Source organism: Erpetoichthys calabaricus, chromosome 3, assembly GCF_900747795.2.
Source record: "Erpetoichthys calabaricus chromosome 3, fErpCal1.3, whole genome shotgun sequence".
Taxonomy (NCBI): domain Eukaryota; kingdom Metazoa; phylum Chordata; class Cladistia; order Polypteriformes; family Polypteridae; genus Erpetoichthys; species Erpetoichthys calabaricus.
In genome coordinates, this window is record NC_041396.2 from 132,496,644 (window position 1) to 132,509,374 (window position 12,731).

Sequence of the window (12,731 nt, forward strand, 5' to 3'; positions counted from 1 at the left end):
TGTCTTTATGGACCTGACTTTGTGCACAAGGGCACAGTGATACCAGAACAGAAAAAGGCCTTCCCCAAACTTTTGCTACAAAGTTGGAAGTACACAATTGCCTGAAATGTCTTTTTGTGTTGTAGTATTCGCAGTACTCTTCAATGAAATTAAGGGGCTTAGCCAAAACAAACCCTGAAGTACCGCTCCAGTCCTTTATTCCTCCTTCATCAAACTTTACAGTCCAGAAGGTAGAATTCTTCTGGCATCTGCCAAACTCAGATTCGTCCATCAGACCGCCAGATGGTGAAGTATGATTCATCACACTGGAGAACATGTTTCCAGTTCCCCTGAGTCCAATGGTGGTGTGCTTTACAACACTCCAGCCACCATTGAGCATAATGATCTTAGGCTTGTGTCCCGCTACTCAGCCATGGAAGCCCCTTTTAATGATGTTGATGTTGTGTAACGATGTGCTGATGTTTCATCAAGAGGCAATTTGGAACTCTGTTTTGAGTAATGAAAGAGAGCATAAGCAATTTTTATGTGCTATGTGCTTCAGCACCTGCCGGCCTCACTGTCTGATATATAACTTTGTGGCTGGGGCCCATATTTTGGCCATATAAAACACTGTCAAATTTTGGCCCATGCAACACACATGCATTTAAATGAATGTATTAATTTAATTCTTAATTTAAATTAAGAACAATATAAAATGACACCATTTTGTGAAATACTATAACTTTTTATTTTAATATAATAACAGAAAATGCTAGGCGCCTTGGATGTGATTGGCTTCAAAATAAAAGCTTTCATGCTTTGTTTTTATTTTCATCATTGTAATAAATGGTTTGGATCAGTTTATCTTTTCAACAAACTATGTTTGTAAGATAAAGAGAGAGGGAACAAGTTTTGTGAGTGTGAGATTCAAATGTAATATTAACATTTAAACTTTGACGTCTATCTTTAACATAACAATGAGCTATTTGTTTGACATAAGACAGTTAGTTAGTCAGTCAGTCATTCTCCAACCCGCTATATCCTAACACAGGGTCACGGGGGTCTGCTGGAGCCATTCCCAGCCTACACTGCGCGCAAGGCAGGAAACAAATCCCCAGGCAGGGCGTCAGCCCACCGAAGTGTTTGACATAACTTTATCAAAATTGTGTATGCATCTTCAACTTAACATTATTTTTAATGCTTTCACTTTAACAAACTTTATAGCTCAAAATGTTAACAAAAATGTGTGGTGTGTTTGTGTGCACATTGGTGACAGATGAGAATAAACTACAAGGAAAAGGAGAGAAAGTGTACACTTTTGTGATCATGTTCCAGGCTTTGAAAGTTGAAGCTTACTCCACATTTCACTTTTCAAGATTCCATTGAAAGAATAAACATTTTTTTCTAATATTTCTTTAAATGTGACGGATCGCTTGCCAAGCACAGGACACACTGTGCCTCCGTCTATGAATTTTGCTTCAAGTTTATTTTCTTAACTTGTCTCCAGTACACCAATATAGTGACAGCAGCTGGATATCCCAGCAAAGTCATCCACTACAGGCATTGTCAAATAGTCTTCAGCACTTGTTTCTTTTTGAGTACAGTAATCCCCTGCCTATCGCGGAAGTTACGTTCCAGACCCACCCGCGATTGGTGAAAATCCGCGATATAGAAAGACCACATTTTTTTTTTATAGTTTAAGCCTTAAAATACCCATCCCACACGCTTTAAACACATGTAAACTTATTAAAACACACTTTGTAAACACTTATGATATGTGGATGTCAGGCTAAGGATATGAGTAACATCTCTCTATTATAAAACATTTTAACTTCATGCAAGACAAGGCAGTGAGACAGGATAAGAGCTGCTGTAGAGGCTTTTAAATGATTGACACGCAGTATGACAAGCTGAAAAACAAGCATCACAGAGCCAGCACAAAGTCCACTTCTCCTTAGCATACATTCAGCTCCCCCCTTCCCAAGACAAAGTGGCAGGAGCATAGCCCACCTCCCAGGGAGGGGGAGGGGGGGGGGTTTGAGCGATTGAGCACTTCTCCTAAGCGTGCATTCAACCGTCACACACACACACTCACGCACACACACACACCATTCCCCCTTGTCCTACTACTCCTTCAGAATGCGCAGAGCAAACAGAACAGGCATGCATCTTGGCAGAAGCAGCACAAAGCCAGTAGCTGATCTGTCCACATCTGCTTAACGTTCATTCAGCTCCTCCCCCAATCACAAAGCGAACGGCAGAGACGCGAAGTGGCAAAAGGACAGCTGCTGTACAGGCTTTTAAGTGATTGACGCAGAGCGCGACAAGCACAACACACAGCTGGCCAGCAGCAGCAGCAAGACACAAGCTGAACCGAACGCATCTCTTTAGTGTGCGTTCAGACCCCCCCTTCACAACACGACCAGCATTATAAGTGCCGCGAGAAAGATATTTAACCATGCCCGGGGCAAGAAATAAAGGACAAATATTGTATTTACAAAGGTTTTATAGTAAGAATGAAAATAATGCATATGTAACAATTCCCATGAAAATAACAATCTCTTTAAATTGTTTATCTGGTAAACCAAACGAGGGGGGTGGGCGAGCGAAGCGAGCAGGGGACGGAGCACCCTAGTAATAATAATAGTATTAATAAATCCGTGATGTAGAGGGGGTGCGATAGCTGAACCACAATAGAGCAGAGGATTATTGTATTTTCTTCATTGTCATTTAGCACAACATCCATATAGAGTCTTCTAAAATAGTTTGGTTGCTGCCCCCTTTGATTTTTCCTTGGACAAAATTATTCTCAATTTGTCATTTTTTAATGCTGTTTTGTTCACTTTCTTTGTGTTTTTCCTCCAGTTGCATTTTTCAGGATTGCCTGCTAACATTTTTTTGTTCACTTTCATTTATATTTACTTATTTGACAGATACCTTTATCTGATGCATTTTAAAATACTTGAGTGATACAATTGGTTACATTTCTTTTTTTTTCCAAACTGAAGTGACTTGCTCATGGTCACATAATGACAGTAGTAGGCTTGGAACCCACAACCTCAGCCTTAACCATTACACCACACTGCCATTCGTGTTTTATGGAGTTGTCTCATGATACATACCATAAACTGTTATCAAAAAATAACACTTAAATGTACATTAATATTTAATTTAATCACATTTGAATACAATATAAATGTGCTTTTGATTGGGGTACATCAAGGCACGAACAATCTGCCCAAAAACTTGTGGCACATTTTACCCTACAACCAGCATTTCCAGAAAGCAGCGTTATACAACATATCACATCCACAGTCATTCCACATTTATGACTTCATATTATAGCCTATGAAACTTAAAACTAAGATGTAACAGTGTGCCGAATTTATCTCATGTTATTTATATACAAGACTGATGACATCTTAAACACAATGAATTCACTTGATATGACAGAAATTACTTGGTCAGTCTGGTTTGCTTTCCATTTTTTCCGTGTGCCCTTATTTATCACAGGATCGCCGAATTGAACTATTTATCTTTGATCACATTGTTAATTTTGTTTATGGTTCCCTAGGTAGTTGAGGTGGCTCGCCTTAGCCTGTTCTCTCCATATGTGCATGATTGTGTCCTGTGATGTGTTGGCTATAGACGGTGACATGGGGCTCCTGGTGCTGCTGCTATTGCAGAGGTGGTGAGGGAGTTTAAGCAGAGGTGGGTAGAGTAGCCAAAAATTGTACTCAAGTAAGAGTAGCGTTACTTCAAAATAATTTTACTCAAGTAGAAGTAAAAAGTAGTCATCCAAAAAATTACTCAAATAAGAGTAAAAAAGTATTTGGTGAAAAGACTACTCAAGTACTGAGTAACTGTTTGATCATAATAAATTGTTTATTTTTTAGAAATGTTGTAATAAGACAGACAAAATCATAAAATAATGTGCAAATAATAAAACAAAAAAAATGAGTACAAATAAATAACATCTTTACAAAATAAAGATGCACAAATAACACAAAGTTCCAAATCTCAGTTTTTCACAACAATGCTTTTGAAGCCAATACGTACAGTAAGTAACATATATATTTGAACAGTGCAAACTACTTACAGTGGCAAGATACACTGTACACTGACAGTATAATACTGCATATTCACTTGCCCTCCAAATAGCACAGCTGATAGAAAATAACATTAGAACAAGGCAGCTTGTGCACGTACAAGAAGTCTCACTTTACCTTGACTGGCCAGTCGCGGATAGTTGACACAGTTGACACAGTCACTATATAATAGATGTAGGATGCTCTTTTCAAAAAAATTAAAAATTGAGACTGCAATTAACATGAACAAATGTCCTTATAACTGTTCTTATGATTAAGTTCTGTAAGACATACACTGTAGGACAGATCACTGATTAATGCACAATCAGAGAAGTTACTAGATAGATAAACTGGGAAGGTACTGTATAATAGAAGATATAAAACTGTCAGGAGAAAAAAAATACAGCTAGAGAGATAGATAGATAGATAGATAGATAGATAGATAGATAGATAGATAGATAGATAGATAGATAGATAGATAGATAGATAGATAGATAGATAGATAGATAGATAGATAGATAGATAGATGTGAAAGGCACTATATGACAGGTGCAGCAGAAAGGCAAGCAGGCAGTGAGAGTACATTCACATGTGAAAGGCACAGATAAACGGATAGATAGGGAAGGCACTTATATAATAGGCAGACAGAGAAGGCACTAGACAGATGCATAACAGTATTAGCTATATAGTAGTTTCATTTTATATACTGTATTATGTATATGCATTTTACAACTCAGAGAATTATGTCAAAAAGAAATACATTAAATCATATATCAATTGAGCGTATATAATGGAAAAAAAGTAACGATTCGAGTGTTGCCCAATGTAGCGGAGTAAGAGTAGCGTTTCTTCTTAACAAATGTACTCAAGTAAAAGTAAAAAAGTATGGTGCAGTAAAACTACTCTTAGAAGTACAATTTTTTTAAAAAGTTACTCAAGTAAATGTAACGGAGTAAATGTAACTCATTACTACCCACCTCTGAGTTTAAGGAGGGCTTTGAGGAAGTGTAAATCAGTTGGAGGAAAGTTTCCTAAACCTTATAAATTTAATCTTAATTCAAGCATTCAAGCTTTGTACCCTACAACGATTAGTGAGATGGCATACATTTAGAAAACCACCAACCCCATCCCACCCCCAATATAGTAATATAAATTTACACTGAAAATTTTTGCCTGCCTGCCTACTTATGTGCCACAAAAGTCACATGTGACATGCTCATGGAGTGTGGGTGTCAAGCAGCACCACTAGTTGTACACAAATGTATGGCAGATTACATTTTCTACACCTTAACTTAATTCAGGTTGTTACATTTTAAACCCCAGCAACCTTTTGTCTGACAATGTGCTGGAGGTTAAATTGTTTGCTTGAGGATTCTCGTTCATATTGGGCCACACTTCATATTGGCATCACATAAACACGCTCTTTCAACCATAATCATACCTGCTGGCAAATCACTGTGATCCATTATTTCTTCTTGCTGTTGTTCTCACATTTTCCTGCTTTCCAGTTCTGCCTTTTTTAGTTTCTGAGGAACTGAATCAAGAGCACTGTCTGGGATAAAAAGAAACAAATAAATGTTTTAATATACAGATAAAAATAAATGGTTGCTGTTAGCAGTTTGTAAAATGCAATTATCTATGCATGCATCCATTATTATGCTTAGCTGTCAGTGAACATCTCATCTCATAAGCAGTAGACTTTGTCATATGTGCACATTTTGCTCAAAAACATCAAAATGTGGTAAGGATCTTCACAGTAGCAGACAGCAATGCGACATCTAAAAGTTATTTTATAAAAAGTTAGTATAATGAACAGAAGTCCTGATGTGAAAAATGAGGAGCTGTGTAATGTCACCCCTTCCAAATGTGTTAGTTCTGTAATCATTCGCTTCAGAGTTGACCACTTTTTAATCAGAAGTCCATTACTCCATTCACTTCAGTTACACTCGAAATGGCTCCACAGATGAAAATGTGGAGCACACAGGGAGTGTAAATATCTTACAGATGTCTGGAAATGGAGCTTTACTTACCCATCCCTTATTTTAAGAATTTCCCAGATCCAGTTGGTAAATACCACTGTCCATCTGATTTTTTATTTTTTTGATTTGTTTCCACCACCTTATTAACTGCTGCCTATTGGATTTCAATGTTAATTTATTTTTTTGTTATGTCTATATTTAATGTGGCTGTATGTTTTTTTTTTATTTGAATCTGTTTTACTTTTTTTTACTTTTGTTTTACTAACAGGGTCGGTCGAGCCCAGGGTTAACAACGACCACCACCAGTACTGTTAGCCAACAGGGTGCTGGCGGAAATTGAGCTACTGTTGGCCAAAGAAGAAGGAGGAGAAGAGGGGGGAGACGTGTCCAGAGGCAGGAGGAGAGGAGGAAAATAAAGAGAGTGGAAGTGAGGGTAGGAACTTTGAATGTTGGCAGTATATCTGGTAAGGGTAGAGAGTTAGCATATATGATGGAGAAAAAGAAGGTTGATATATTGTGCGTGCAAGAGACTAAATGGAAGGGGAGTAAGGCCAGGTGGATCGGAGGTGGATTCAAATTGTTCTATCATGGTATGGATGGGATGAGAAATGGGGTAGGAGTTATTCTGAAGGAACAGTATGTCAAGAGTGTTTTGGAGGTGAAAATAGTGTCAGGCAGAGTAATGATTATGAAGCTGGAAATTGGAGGTGTGATGATGATTGTTATTAGTGCATACACTGCAAGTTAGGTGTGCAATGGATGAGAAAGAAGATTTTTGGAGTGAGTTGGATGAAGTGATGAACAGTGTACCCAAAGGACAGAAAGTGGTGATTGGAGCGGATTTCAATGGGCATATTGGTGAAGGGAACAGAGGAGAGGAGGAGGTGATGGGTAGGTATGGTGTCAAGGACAGGGATGAAAAAGGTCAGAGGATAGTGAATTTTGCCAAAAGGATGGACATGGCTGTGGTGAATACGTATTTTAAGAAGAGGGAGGAACATAGGGTTACGTACAAGAGTGGAGGAAGATGCACACAGGTAGATTACATCCTATGCAGAAGAGTTGATCTGAAGGAGATTGAAGACTGCAAAATGGTGGCAGGGGAAATCGTAGTTAAGCAGCATAGGATGGTGGTCTGTAGGATGACATTGGAGATCAAGAAGAGGAAGAGAGTGAGGGCAGAGCCAAGGATCAAATGGTGGAAGTTGAAAAAGGAAGACTGCAAGGTTGAGTTTAGGGAGAAGTTGAGACAGGCACTGGGTGGTAGTGAAGAGTTACCAGACAGCTGGGAAACTACGGCAAATGTAGTAAGGGTGACAGCAAGAAGGGTGCTTGGCGTGACATCTGGAAAGAGGAGGAAGGAAAAGGAAACCTGGTAGTGGAATGAGGAAATACAGAAGAGTATACAGAGGAAGAGGATGGCAAAGAAGAAGTGTGATAGTCAGAGAGATGCAGAAAGTAGACAAGAGTACAAGGAGATAAGGTGCAAGGTGAAGAGAGAGTTGGCGAAGGCTTAAGTAAAGGTGTATGATGAGAGGTTGGACACTAAGGAGGGAGAAAAGGACCTGTACCGATTGGCTAGACAGAGGAAGCGAGTTGGGAAAGATGTGCAGCAGGTTAGGGTTATAAAGGATAAAGATGGAAATGTACTCACAAGCAAGGAGAGTGTGTTCAGCAGATGGAAAGAGTACTTTGAGAGGCTGATGAATAAAGAGAACGAGAGAGAAGAGGTTGGATGATGTGGAAGTGCAACAGATTAGCAAGGAGGAAGTAAGGACAGCTATGAAGAGGATGAAAAATGGAAAGGCTGTTGGTCCAGATGACATACCTATGGAAGCATGGAGGTGTTTAGGAGAGATGGCAGTGGAATTTTTAACAGGATTGTTTAACGGAATCTTGGAAAGTGAGAGGATGCCTGAGAAGTGGAGAAGAAGTGTACTGGTGCTGATATTTAAGAATAAGGGGGATGTGCAGGACTGCAGAAACTACAGAGGAATAAAATTGATGAGCCACAGCATGACGTTATGGGAAAGCGTAGTGGAAGCTAGGTTAAGAAGTGAGGTGATGATTAATGAGCAGCAGTATGGTTTCATGCCAAGAAAGAGCATCACAGATGCAATGTTTGCTCTGAGGATGTTGATGGAGAAGTTTAGAGAAGGCCAGAAGGAGTTGCATTGCATCTTTGTGGACCTGGAGAAAGCATATGACAGGGTGCCTCAAGAGGAGCTGTGATATTGTATGAGGAAGTCGGGAGTAGCAGAGAAGTATGTAGGAGTTGTACAGAATATGTATGAGGGAAGTGTGACTGTGGTGAGGTCTGTGGTAGGAGTGACGGATGCATTCAAGTTGGAGGTGGGATTACATCAGGGATCAGCTCTGAGCCCTTTCTTATTTGCAATGGTGATGGACAGGTTGACAGACGAGATTAGACAGGAGTACCCATGGACTATGATGTTTGCTGATGACATTGTGATCTGTAGCGATAGTAGGGAGCAGGTTGAGGAGACCCTGGAGAGGTGGAGATATGGTCTAGAGAGGAGAGGAATGAAGGTCAGTAGGAACAAGACAGAATACATGTGTGTAAATGAGAAGGAGGTCAGTGGAATGGTGAGGATGCAGGGAGTAGAGTTGGTGAAGGTGGATGAGTTTAAATATTTGGGATCAACAGTACAGAGTGATGGGGATTGTGGAAGAGAGGTGAAAAAGAGAGTGCAGGCAGGGTGGAATGGGTAGAGAAGAGTGTCAGGAGTAATTTGTGACAGACAGGTTTTCAGCAAGAGAGAAAGGGAAGGTCTACAGGGCGGTAGTGAGACCAGCTATTTTATATGGGTTGGAGACAGTGGCACTGACCAGAAAGCAGGAGACAGAGCTGGAGGTAGCAGAGTTAAAGATGCTAAGATTTGCACTGGGTGTGACGAGGATGGACAGGACTATAAAATGAGTACATTAGAGGGTCAGCTCAAGTTGGACTGTTGGGAGACAAAGTCAGAGAGGCGAGATTGCGTTGGTTTGGACATGTGCAGAGGAGAGATGCTGAGTATATTGGGAAAAGGATGCTAAGGATAGATCTGCCAGGGAAGAGGAAAAGAGGAAGGCCTAAGAGAAGGTTTATGGATGTGGTGAGAGAGGACACGCAGGTGATGGGTGTAACAGAACAAGATGCAGAGGACAGAAAGATATGGAAGAAGATAATCCGCTGTGGCAACCCCTAACGGGAGCAGCCGAAAGAAGTAGATGTTTTGCTAACAGGGACTGTACAGTTTTTATTACCATTTTTCTTTCTTGTTTCTTCATAGTGTCTGTTGTTAAATTATTCTCTTAATGAGCACATGAATGACAAATGCATGCTGCTATTTAAGACACACTGTTATTTACACCAGGGTCTAAACTCACATTTGTACAGGAAATGTTTTAAGACAATTAAAGGAATACATTTCAAGTGGAATAAATACATACTTAAAAGAAGATTAATAAGTATAAAAGGAACTGCGTCACTCAGTGTGAAAATGCTTTTAAGGTGGGATGGAACTGTGAAAGCCATAGGTTAGTGGGATTTTTTAAACATTTCAATAGACAAAAAAATTGAAAAGATTACATAGAGCATGAAGGACACTGCAAGCCTTGAAGTTACTATTTCAGTTATGTCTTTAAGTGTTGGATTTTTTTGTAGTTAATTGTTGGCACGGTGGTCAAAGAGGTAGTCTCACTGCTCCTGGGTTCAAATCTGATCACATTTTTCTTGATATAACTTATATAAATTTAGCTCATATACTGTATATGTCATAATCTATACTGTATGACAACATCTGATACTCCAAAAGTCAAATGCACCAGTCCTTGCATTCCTGTGTAATTTGTGAAATACATCTAATAAATAAATTTAATAAAGAAGACATGGAGTTAATTTGCATTTACAAGAAAGGCTAGATAAAGCCTGTCTCCTAGGTGGACATCATGTCAAACTGAATGAATAACAAATGAAGACTATTGTTCACCTTTCATTTAGCCAGTCTGTAGTAGCATGTCTCAACCACTGCCTTCTGATAAGATTCCCCTTTATCTCAGTGAGATAACACCACCAGACAGAAGTAAAAGTAGATAACTCTGTTAGTACAAGATAATACTGGCATAGATACTGTCTGAATAACAGTACCAACATTTCCTACAAAGTGCTGCAGAAGAGCATGAAATATAAAACTAAAGGAGTCATTATGAAATTACGTTTGTTAAGGCTTGTACAATTTAAAGTACCTAATTTTAAGGTCAGTTTGAATCTTTATAATTATTTGCAGTAAAGATATATCCGAGATGACAAAATTAGCATATGGCCTGAATACAGTAAAGAGAGCATGAGGGGGAAAATATAATTAATCAGTCAATCAGTCAGTATCCTAACACAGGGTCACGGGGTCTGCTGGAGCCAATCCTAGCCAGCACAGGGCACAAGGCAGGAACAAATCCCGGGCAGGGCGCCAGCCCATCGCAGGAAAATATAATTAGCTTAGATATTATATATTATATAGATTATATATTTGGTTGGTGCTATTTTGCAGAGCAATTAAAAAGGTCGGGAGATATTACTGGTGCTGACAGTTATTTTTTTTAAGATTAAGTGCTTTTCTCAGAGTCACACTGTAAAGCTGGAAATGAAACTACAGTGCCAAAGTCTCTACAATACCTTGTCTTTCAATGTCTGACATTTCACTTATATCACAAATGTATGTTATTCTCTGGGCAGGTTTTCTTTTCATGAAATGACACCTTTACACCTTAGATTATCTTGAGCTTTTTCTGGAAATTTGCCTCCAACATGAGTACATTTAAACAAATATGAATACAAAAATTGCTCTAAATTTCATTAGAACTCCATCCATCCCAATCTCATGAAAATGTGGAAAGTATGTATTATACTGGCAAGTATTTATTTATTCTTATCAGCACAACTATAATAGAGTATAAAAACTAATCCACTCCATTTTTAGTGAGTCAAAGGTCAATAAGAGAGGATGTGCCTTCTTCTGCTTCTTCTTCTTCTTTTGGCTACTGTCTTCTACCCAAACTAAATCTGATTTGGAGAGAAACTTGATTTGAATTGAAGAGTTACTCTTTGGCTAGCTATAACCTCGAGGTCCCTTATAAGGCTTACAACTACATCTTTGTTCTAATAGTCAGGACTAGGATAACTTTAAGACATTTGCACATTTACCTTTTATTTTCTAACAAGGAAAGTATGAACTTGTTTGGCCAAATAAGGCAGTTAGAAATCCTTAGTGCATTTAAGAGAACCAACACCTAGACAAACTAAGCAAATATTGATAAAGCCTACATCGAAACTGTTGTTAACTCTGCAAATACTTGAAGGTTGTTCATAAAAACAATGTACTGTTTAATAACCAATTTGACTTAGCTGAGTGGCACAAAGCCACAACTGGGACTTCAGAAGAATTTTGCTGATACAACTACAGTATGCTTGGTGAAAGTGGCAGAACCAGCTTAATAACAATGAATTTCTTTGAACACACATCCTTTTAATAGTGCAAAATGAAAGACTGTTTTGAAAGTAAAAGACACTGAAGAATAGAGAAATTCAATACAGCTCTTTGGAGTAATGAGCCAGTAGTGATAACAAATGTGCCAAACTAATAAATCCTCTTAAATATTTAATTACACATTTTATCTGATGTAAGCCATACCAAAAATGTATTTACTATAATTCTGTATTAACATACAGCAAAACTACTGCCTCTAGTGTACAATTCACATTTTTTTCAAGCAAATAATATTTCCAGCCTAGCTTACTTTAGAAATTAAAACCATGCCAACAGTCAAATTGCAATCTGGATTTAACTTCTTTGTACCAAGCTGTAATTTTTGGCTATTTGTGAACTCTGTGATTAAATATAGAGAAGAGGACAAACTAGGCATTGAAAATTTCCACAGTATGCAGTATGTTGCTCATTAAATAGATAGTCTTAAAACAACTAATTTATTTATAGTAAAATGGTAGGAAAAAGGAATAAAGGTCAAAACAAAAATGAAGAGGGTGGCACGGTGGCGCAGTGGTAGTGCTGCTGTCTCGCAGTAAGGAGACCTGGGTTCGCTTCCTGGGTCCTCCCTGCGTGGAGTTTGCATGTTCTCCCCATGTCTGCATGGGTTTCCTCCCATAGTCCAAAGACATGCAGGTTAAGTGCATTGATGATCCTAACTTGTCCCTAGTGTGTGTTTGGTGTGTGTGTGTGTGCCCTGCGGTGAGCTGGTGCCCTGTCTGGAGTTTGTTCCTGCCTTGCGCCCTGTGTTGGCTGGGGTTGGCTCCAGCAGACCTCCATGACCCTGCAGTTAGGATATAGCGGGTTGGATAATGACTGACTGACTAAAATGAAGAAACAGATTTTTAAATGTTATTAGCAATGTTCTAGTGAACTTTTATTCAGCCCAGTAAGCCAGTGCACAATTTGAGTGAGTGTATTTTTTTATTCCTTCTATCCATTCATTATTAAACTGTGACCACAGGTCACCTAATTTGTTGTAAATAACATACTACATCTATAGCATATTTATTATTTTTATTACTCCTCTTTATGCTGAAAGGTGCATGAGGTGTTGATGATTTGCTTCCATCTGGTCCTGTCTTGAGCTACATGTTCTGCTTCACCCCATTTTAGGTCCATCTCCTTCAGCTCATTTA

General features: G+C 38.8%; 1 protein-coding gene across 1 annotated transcript in view; it reads right to left on the reverse strand.

The window, feature by feature from the left end:
- The window catches only part of LOC127527241 (uncharacterized), a 162,664-nt gene that overhangs the window by 110,127 nt on the left and 39,806 nt on the right, over positions 1-12,731 (reverse strand). Inside the window, exon 2 of the mRNA XM_051925326.1 lies at positions 5,509-5,619. Coding sequence (XP_051781286.1) covers positions 5,509-5,533 — 25 coding nt within the window. The 5' untranslated portion in view covers positions 5,534-5,619. The remainder of the gene's footprint in view (positions 1-5,508; positions 5,620-12,731) is intronic.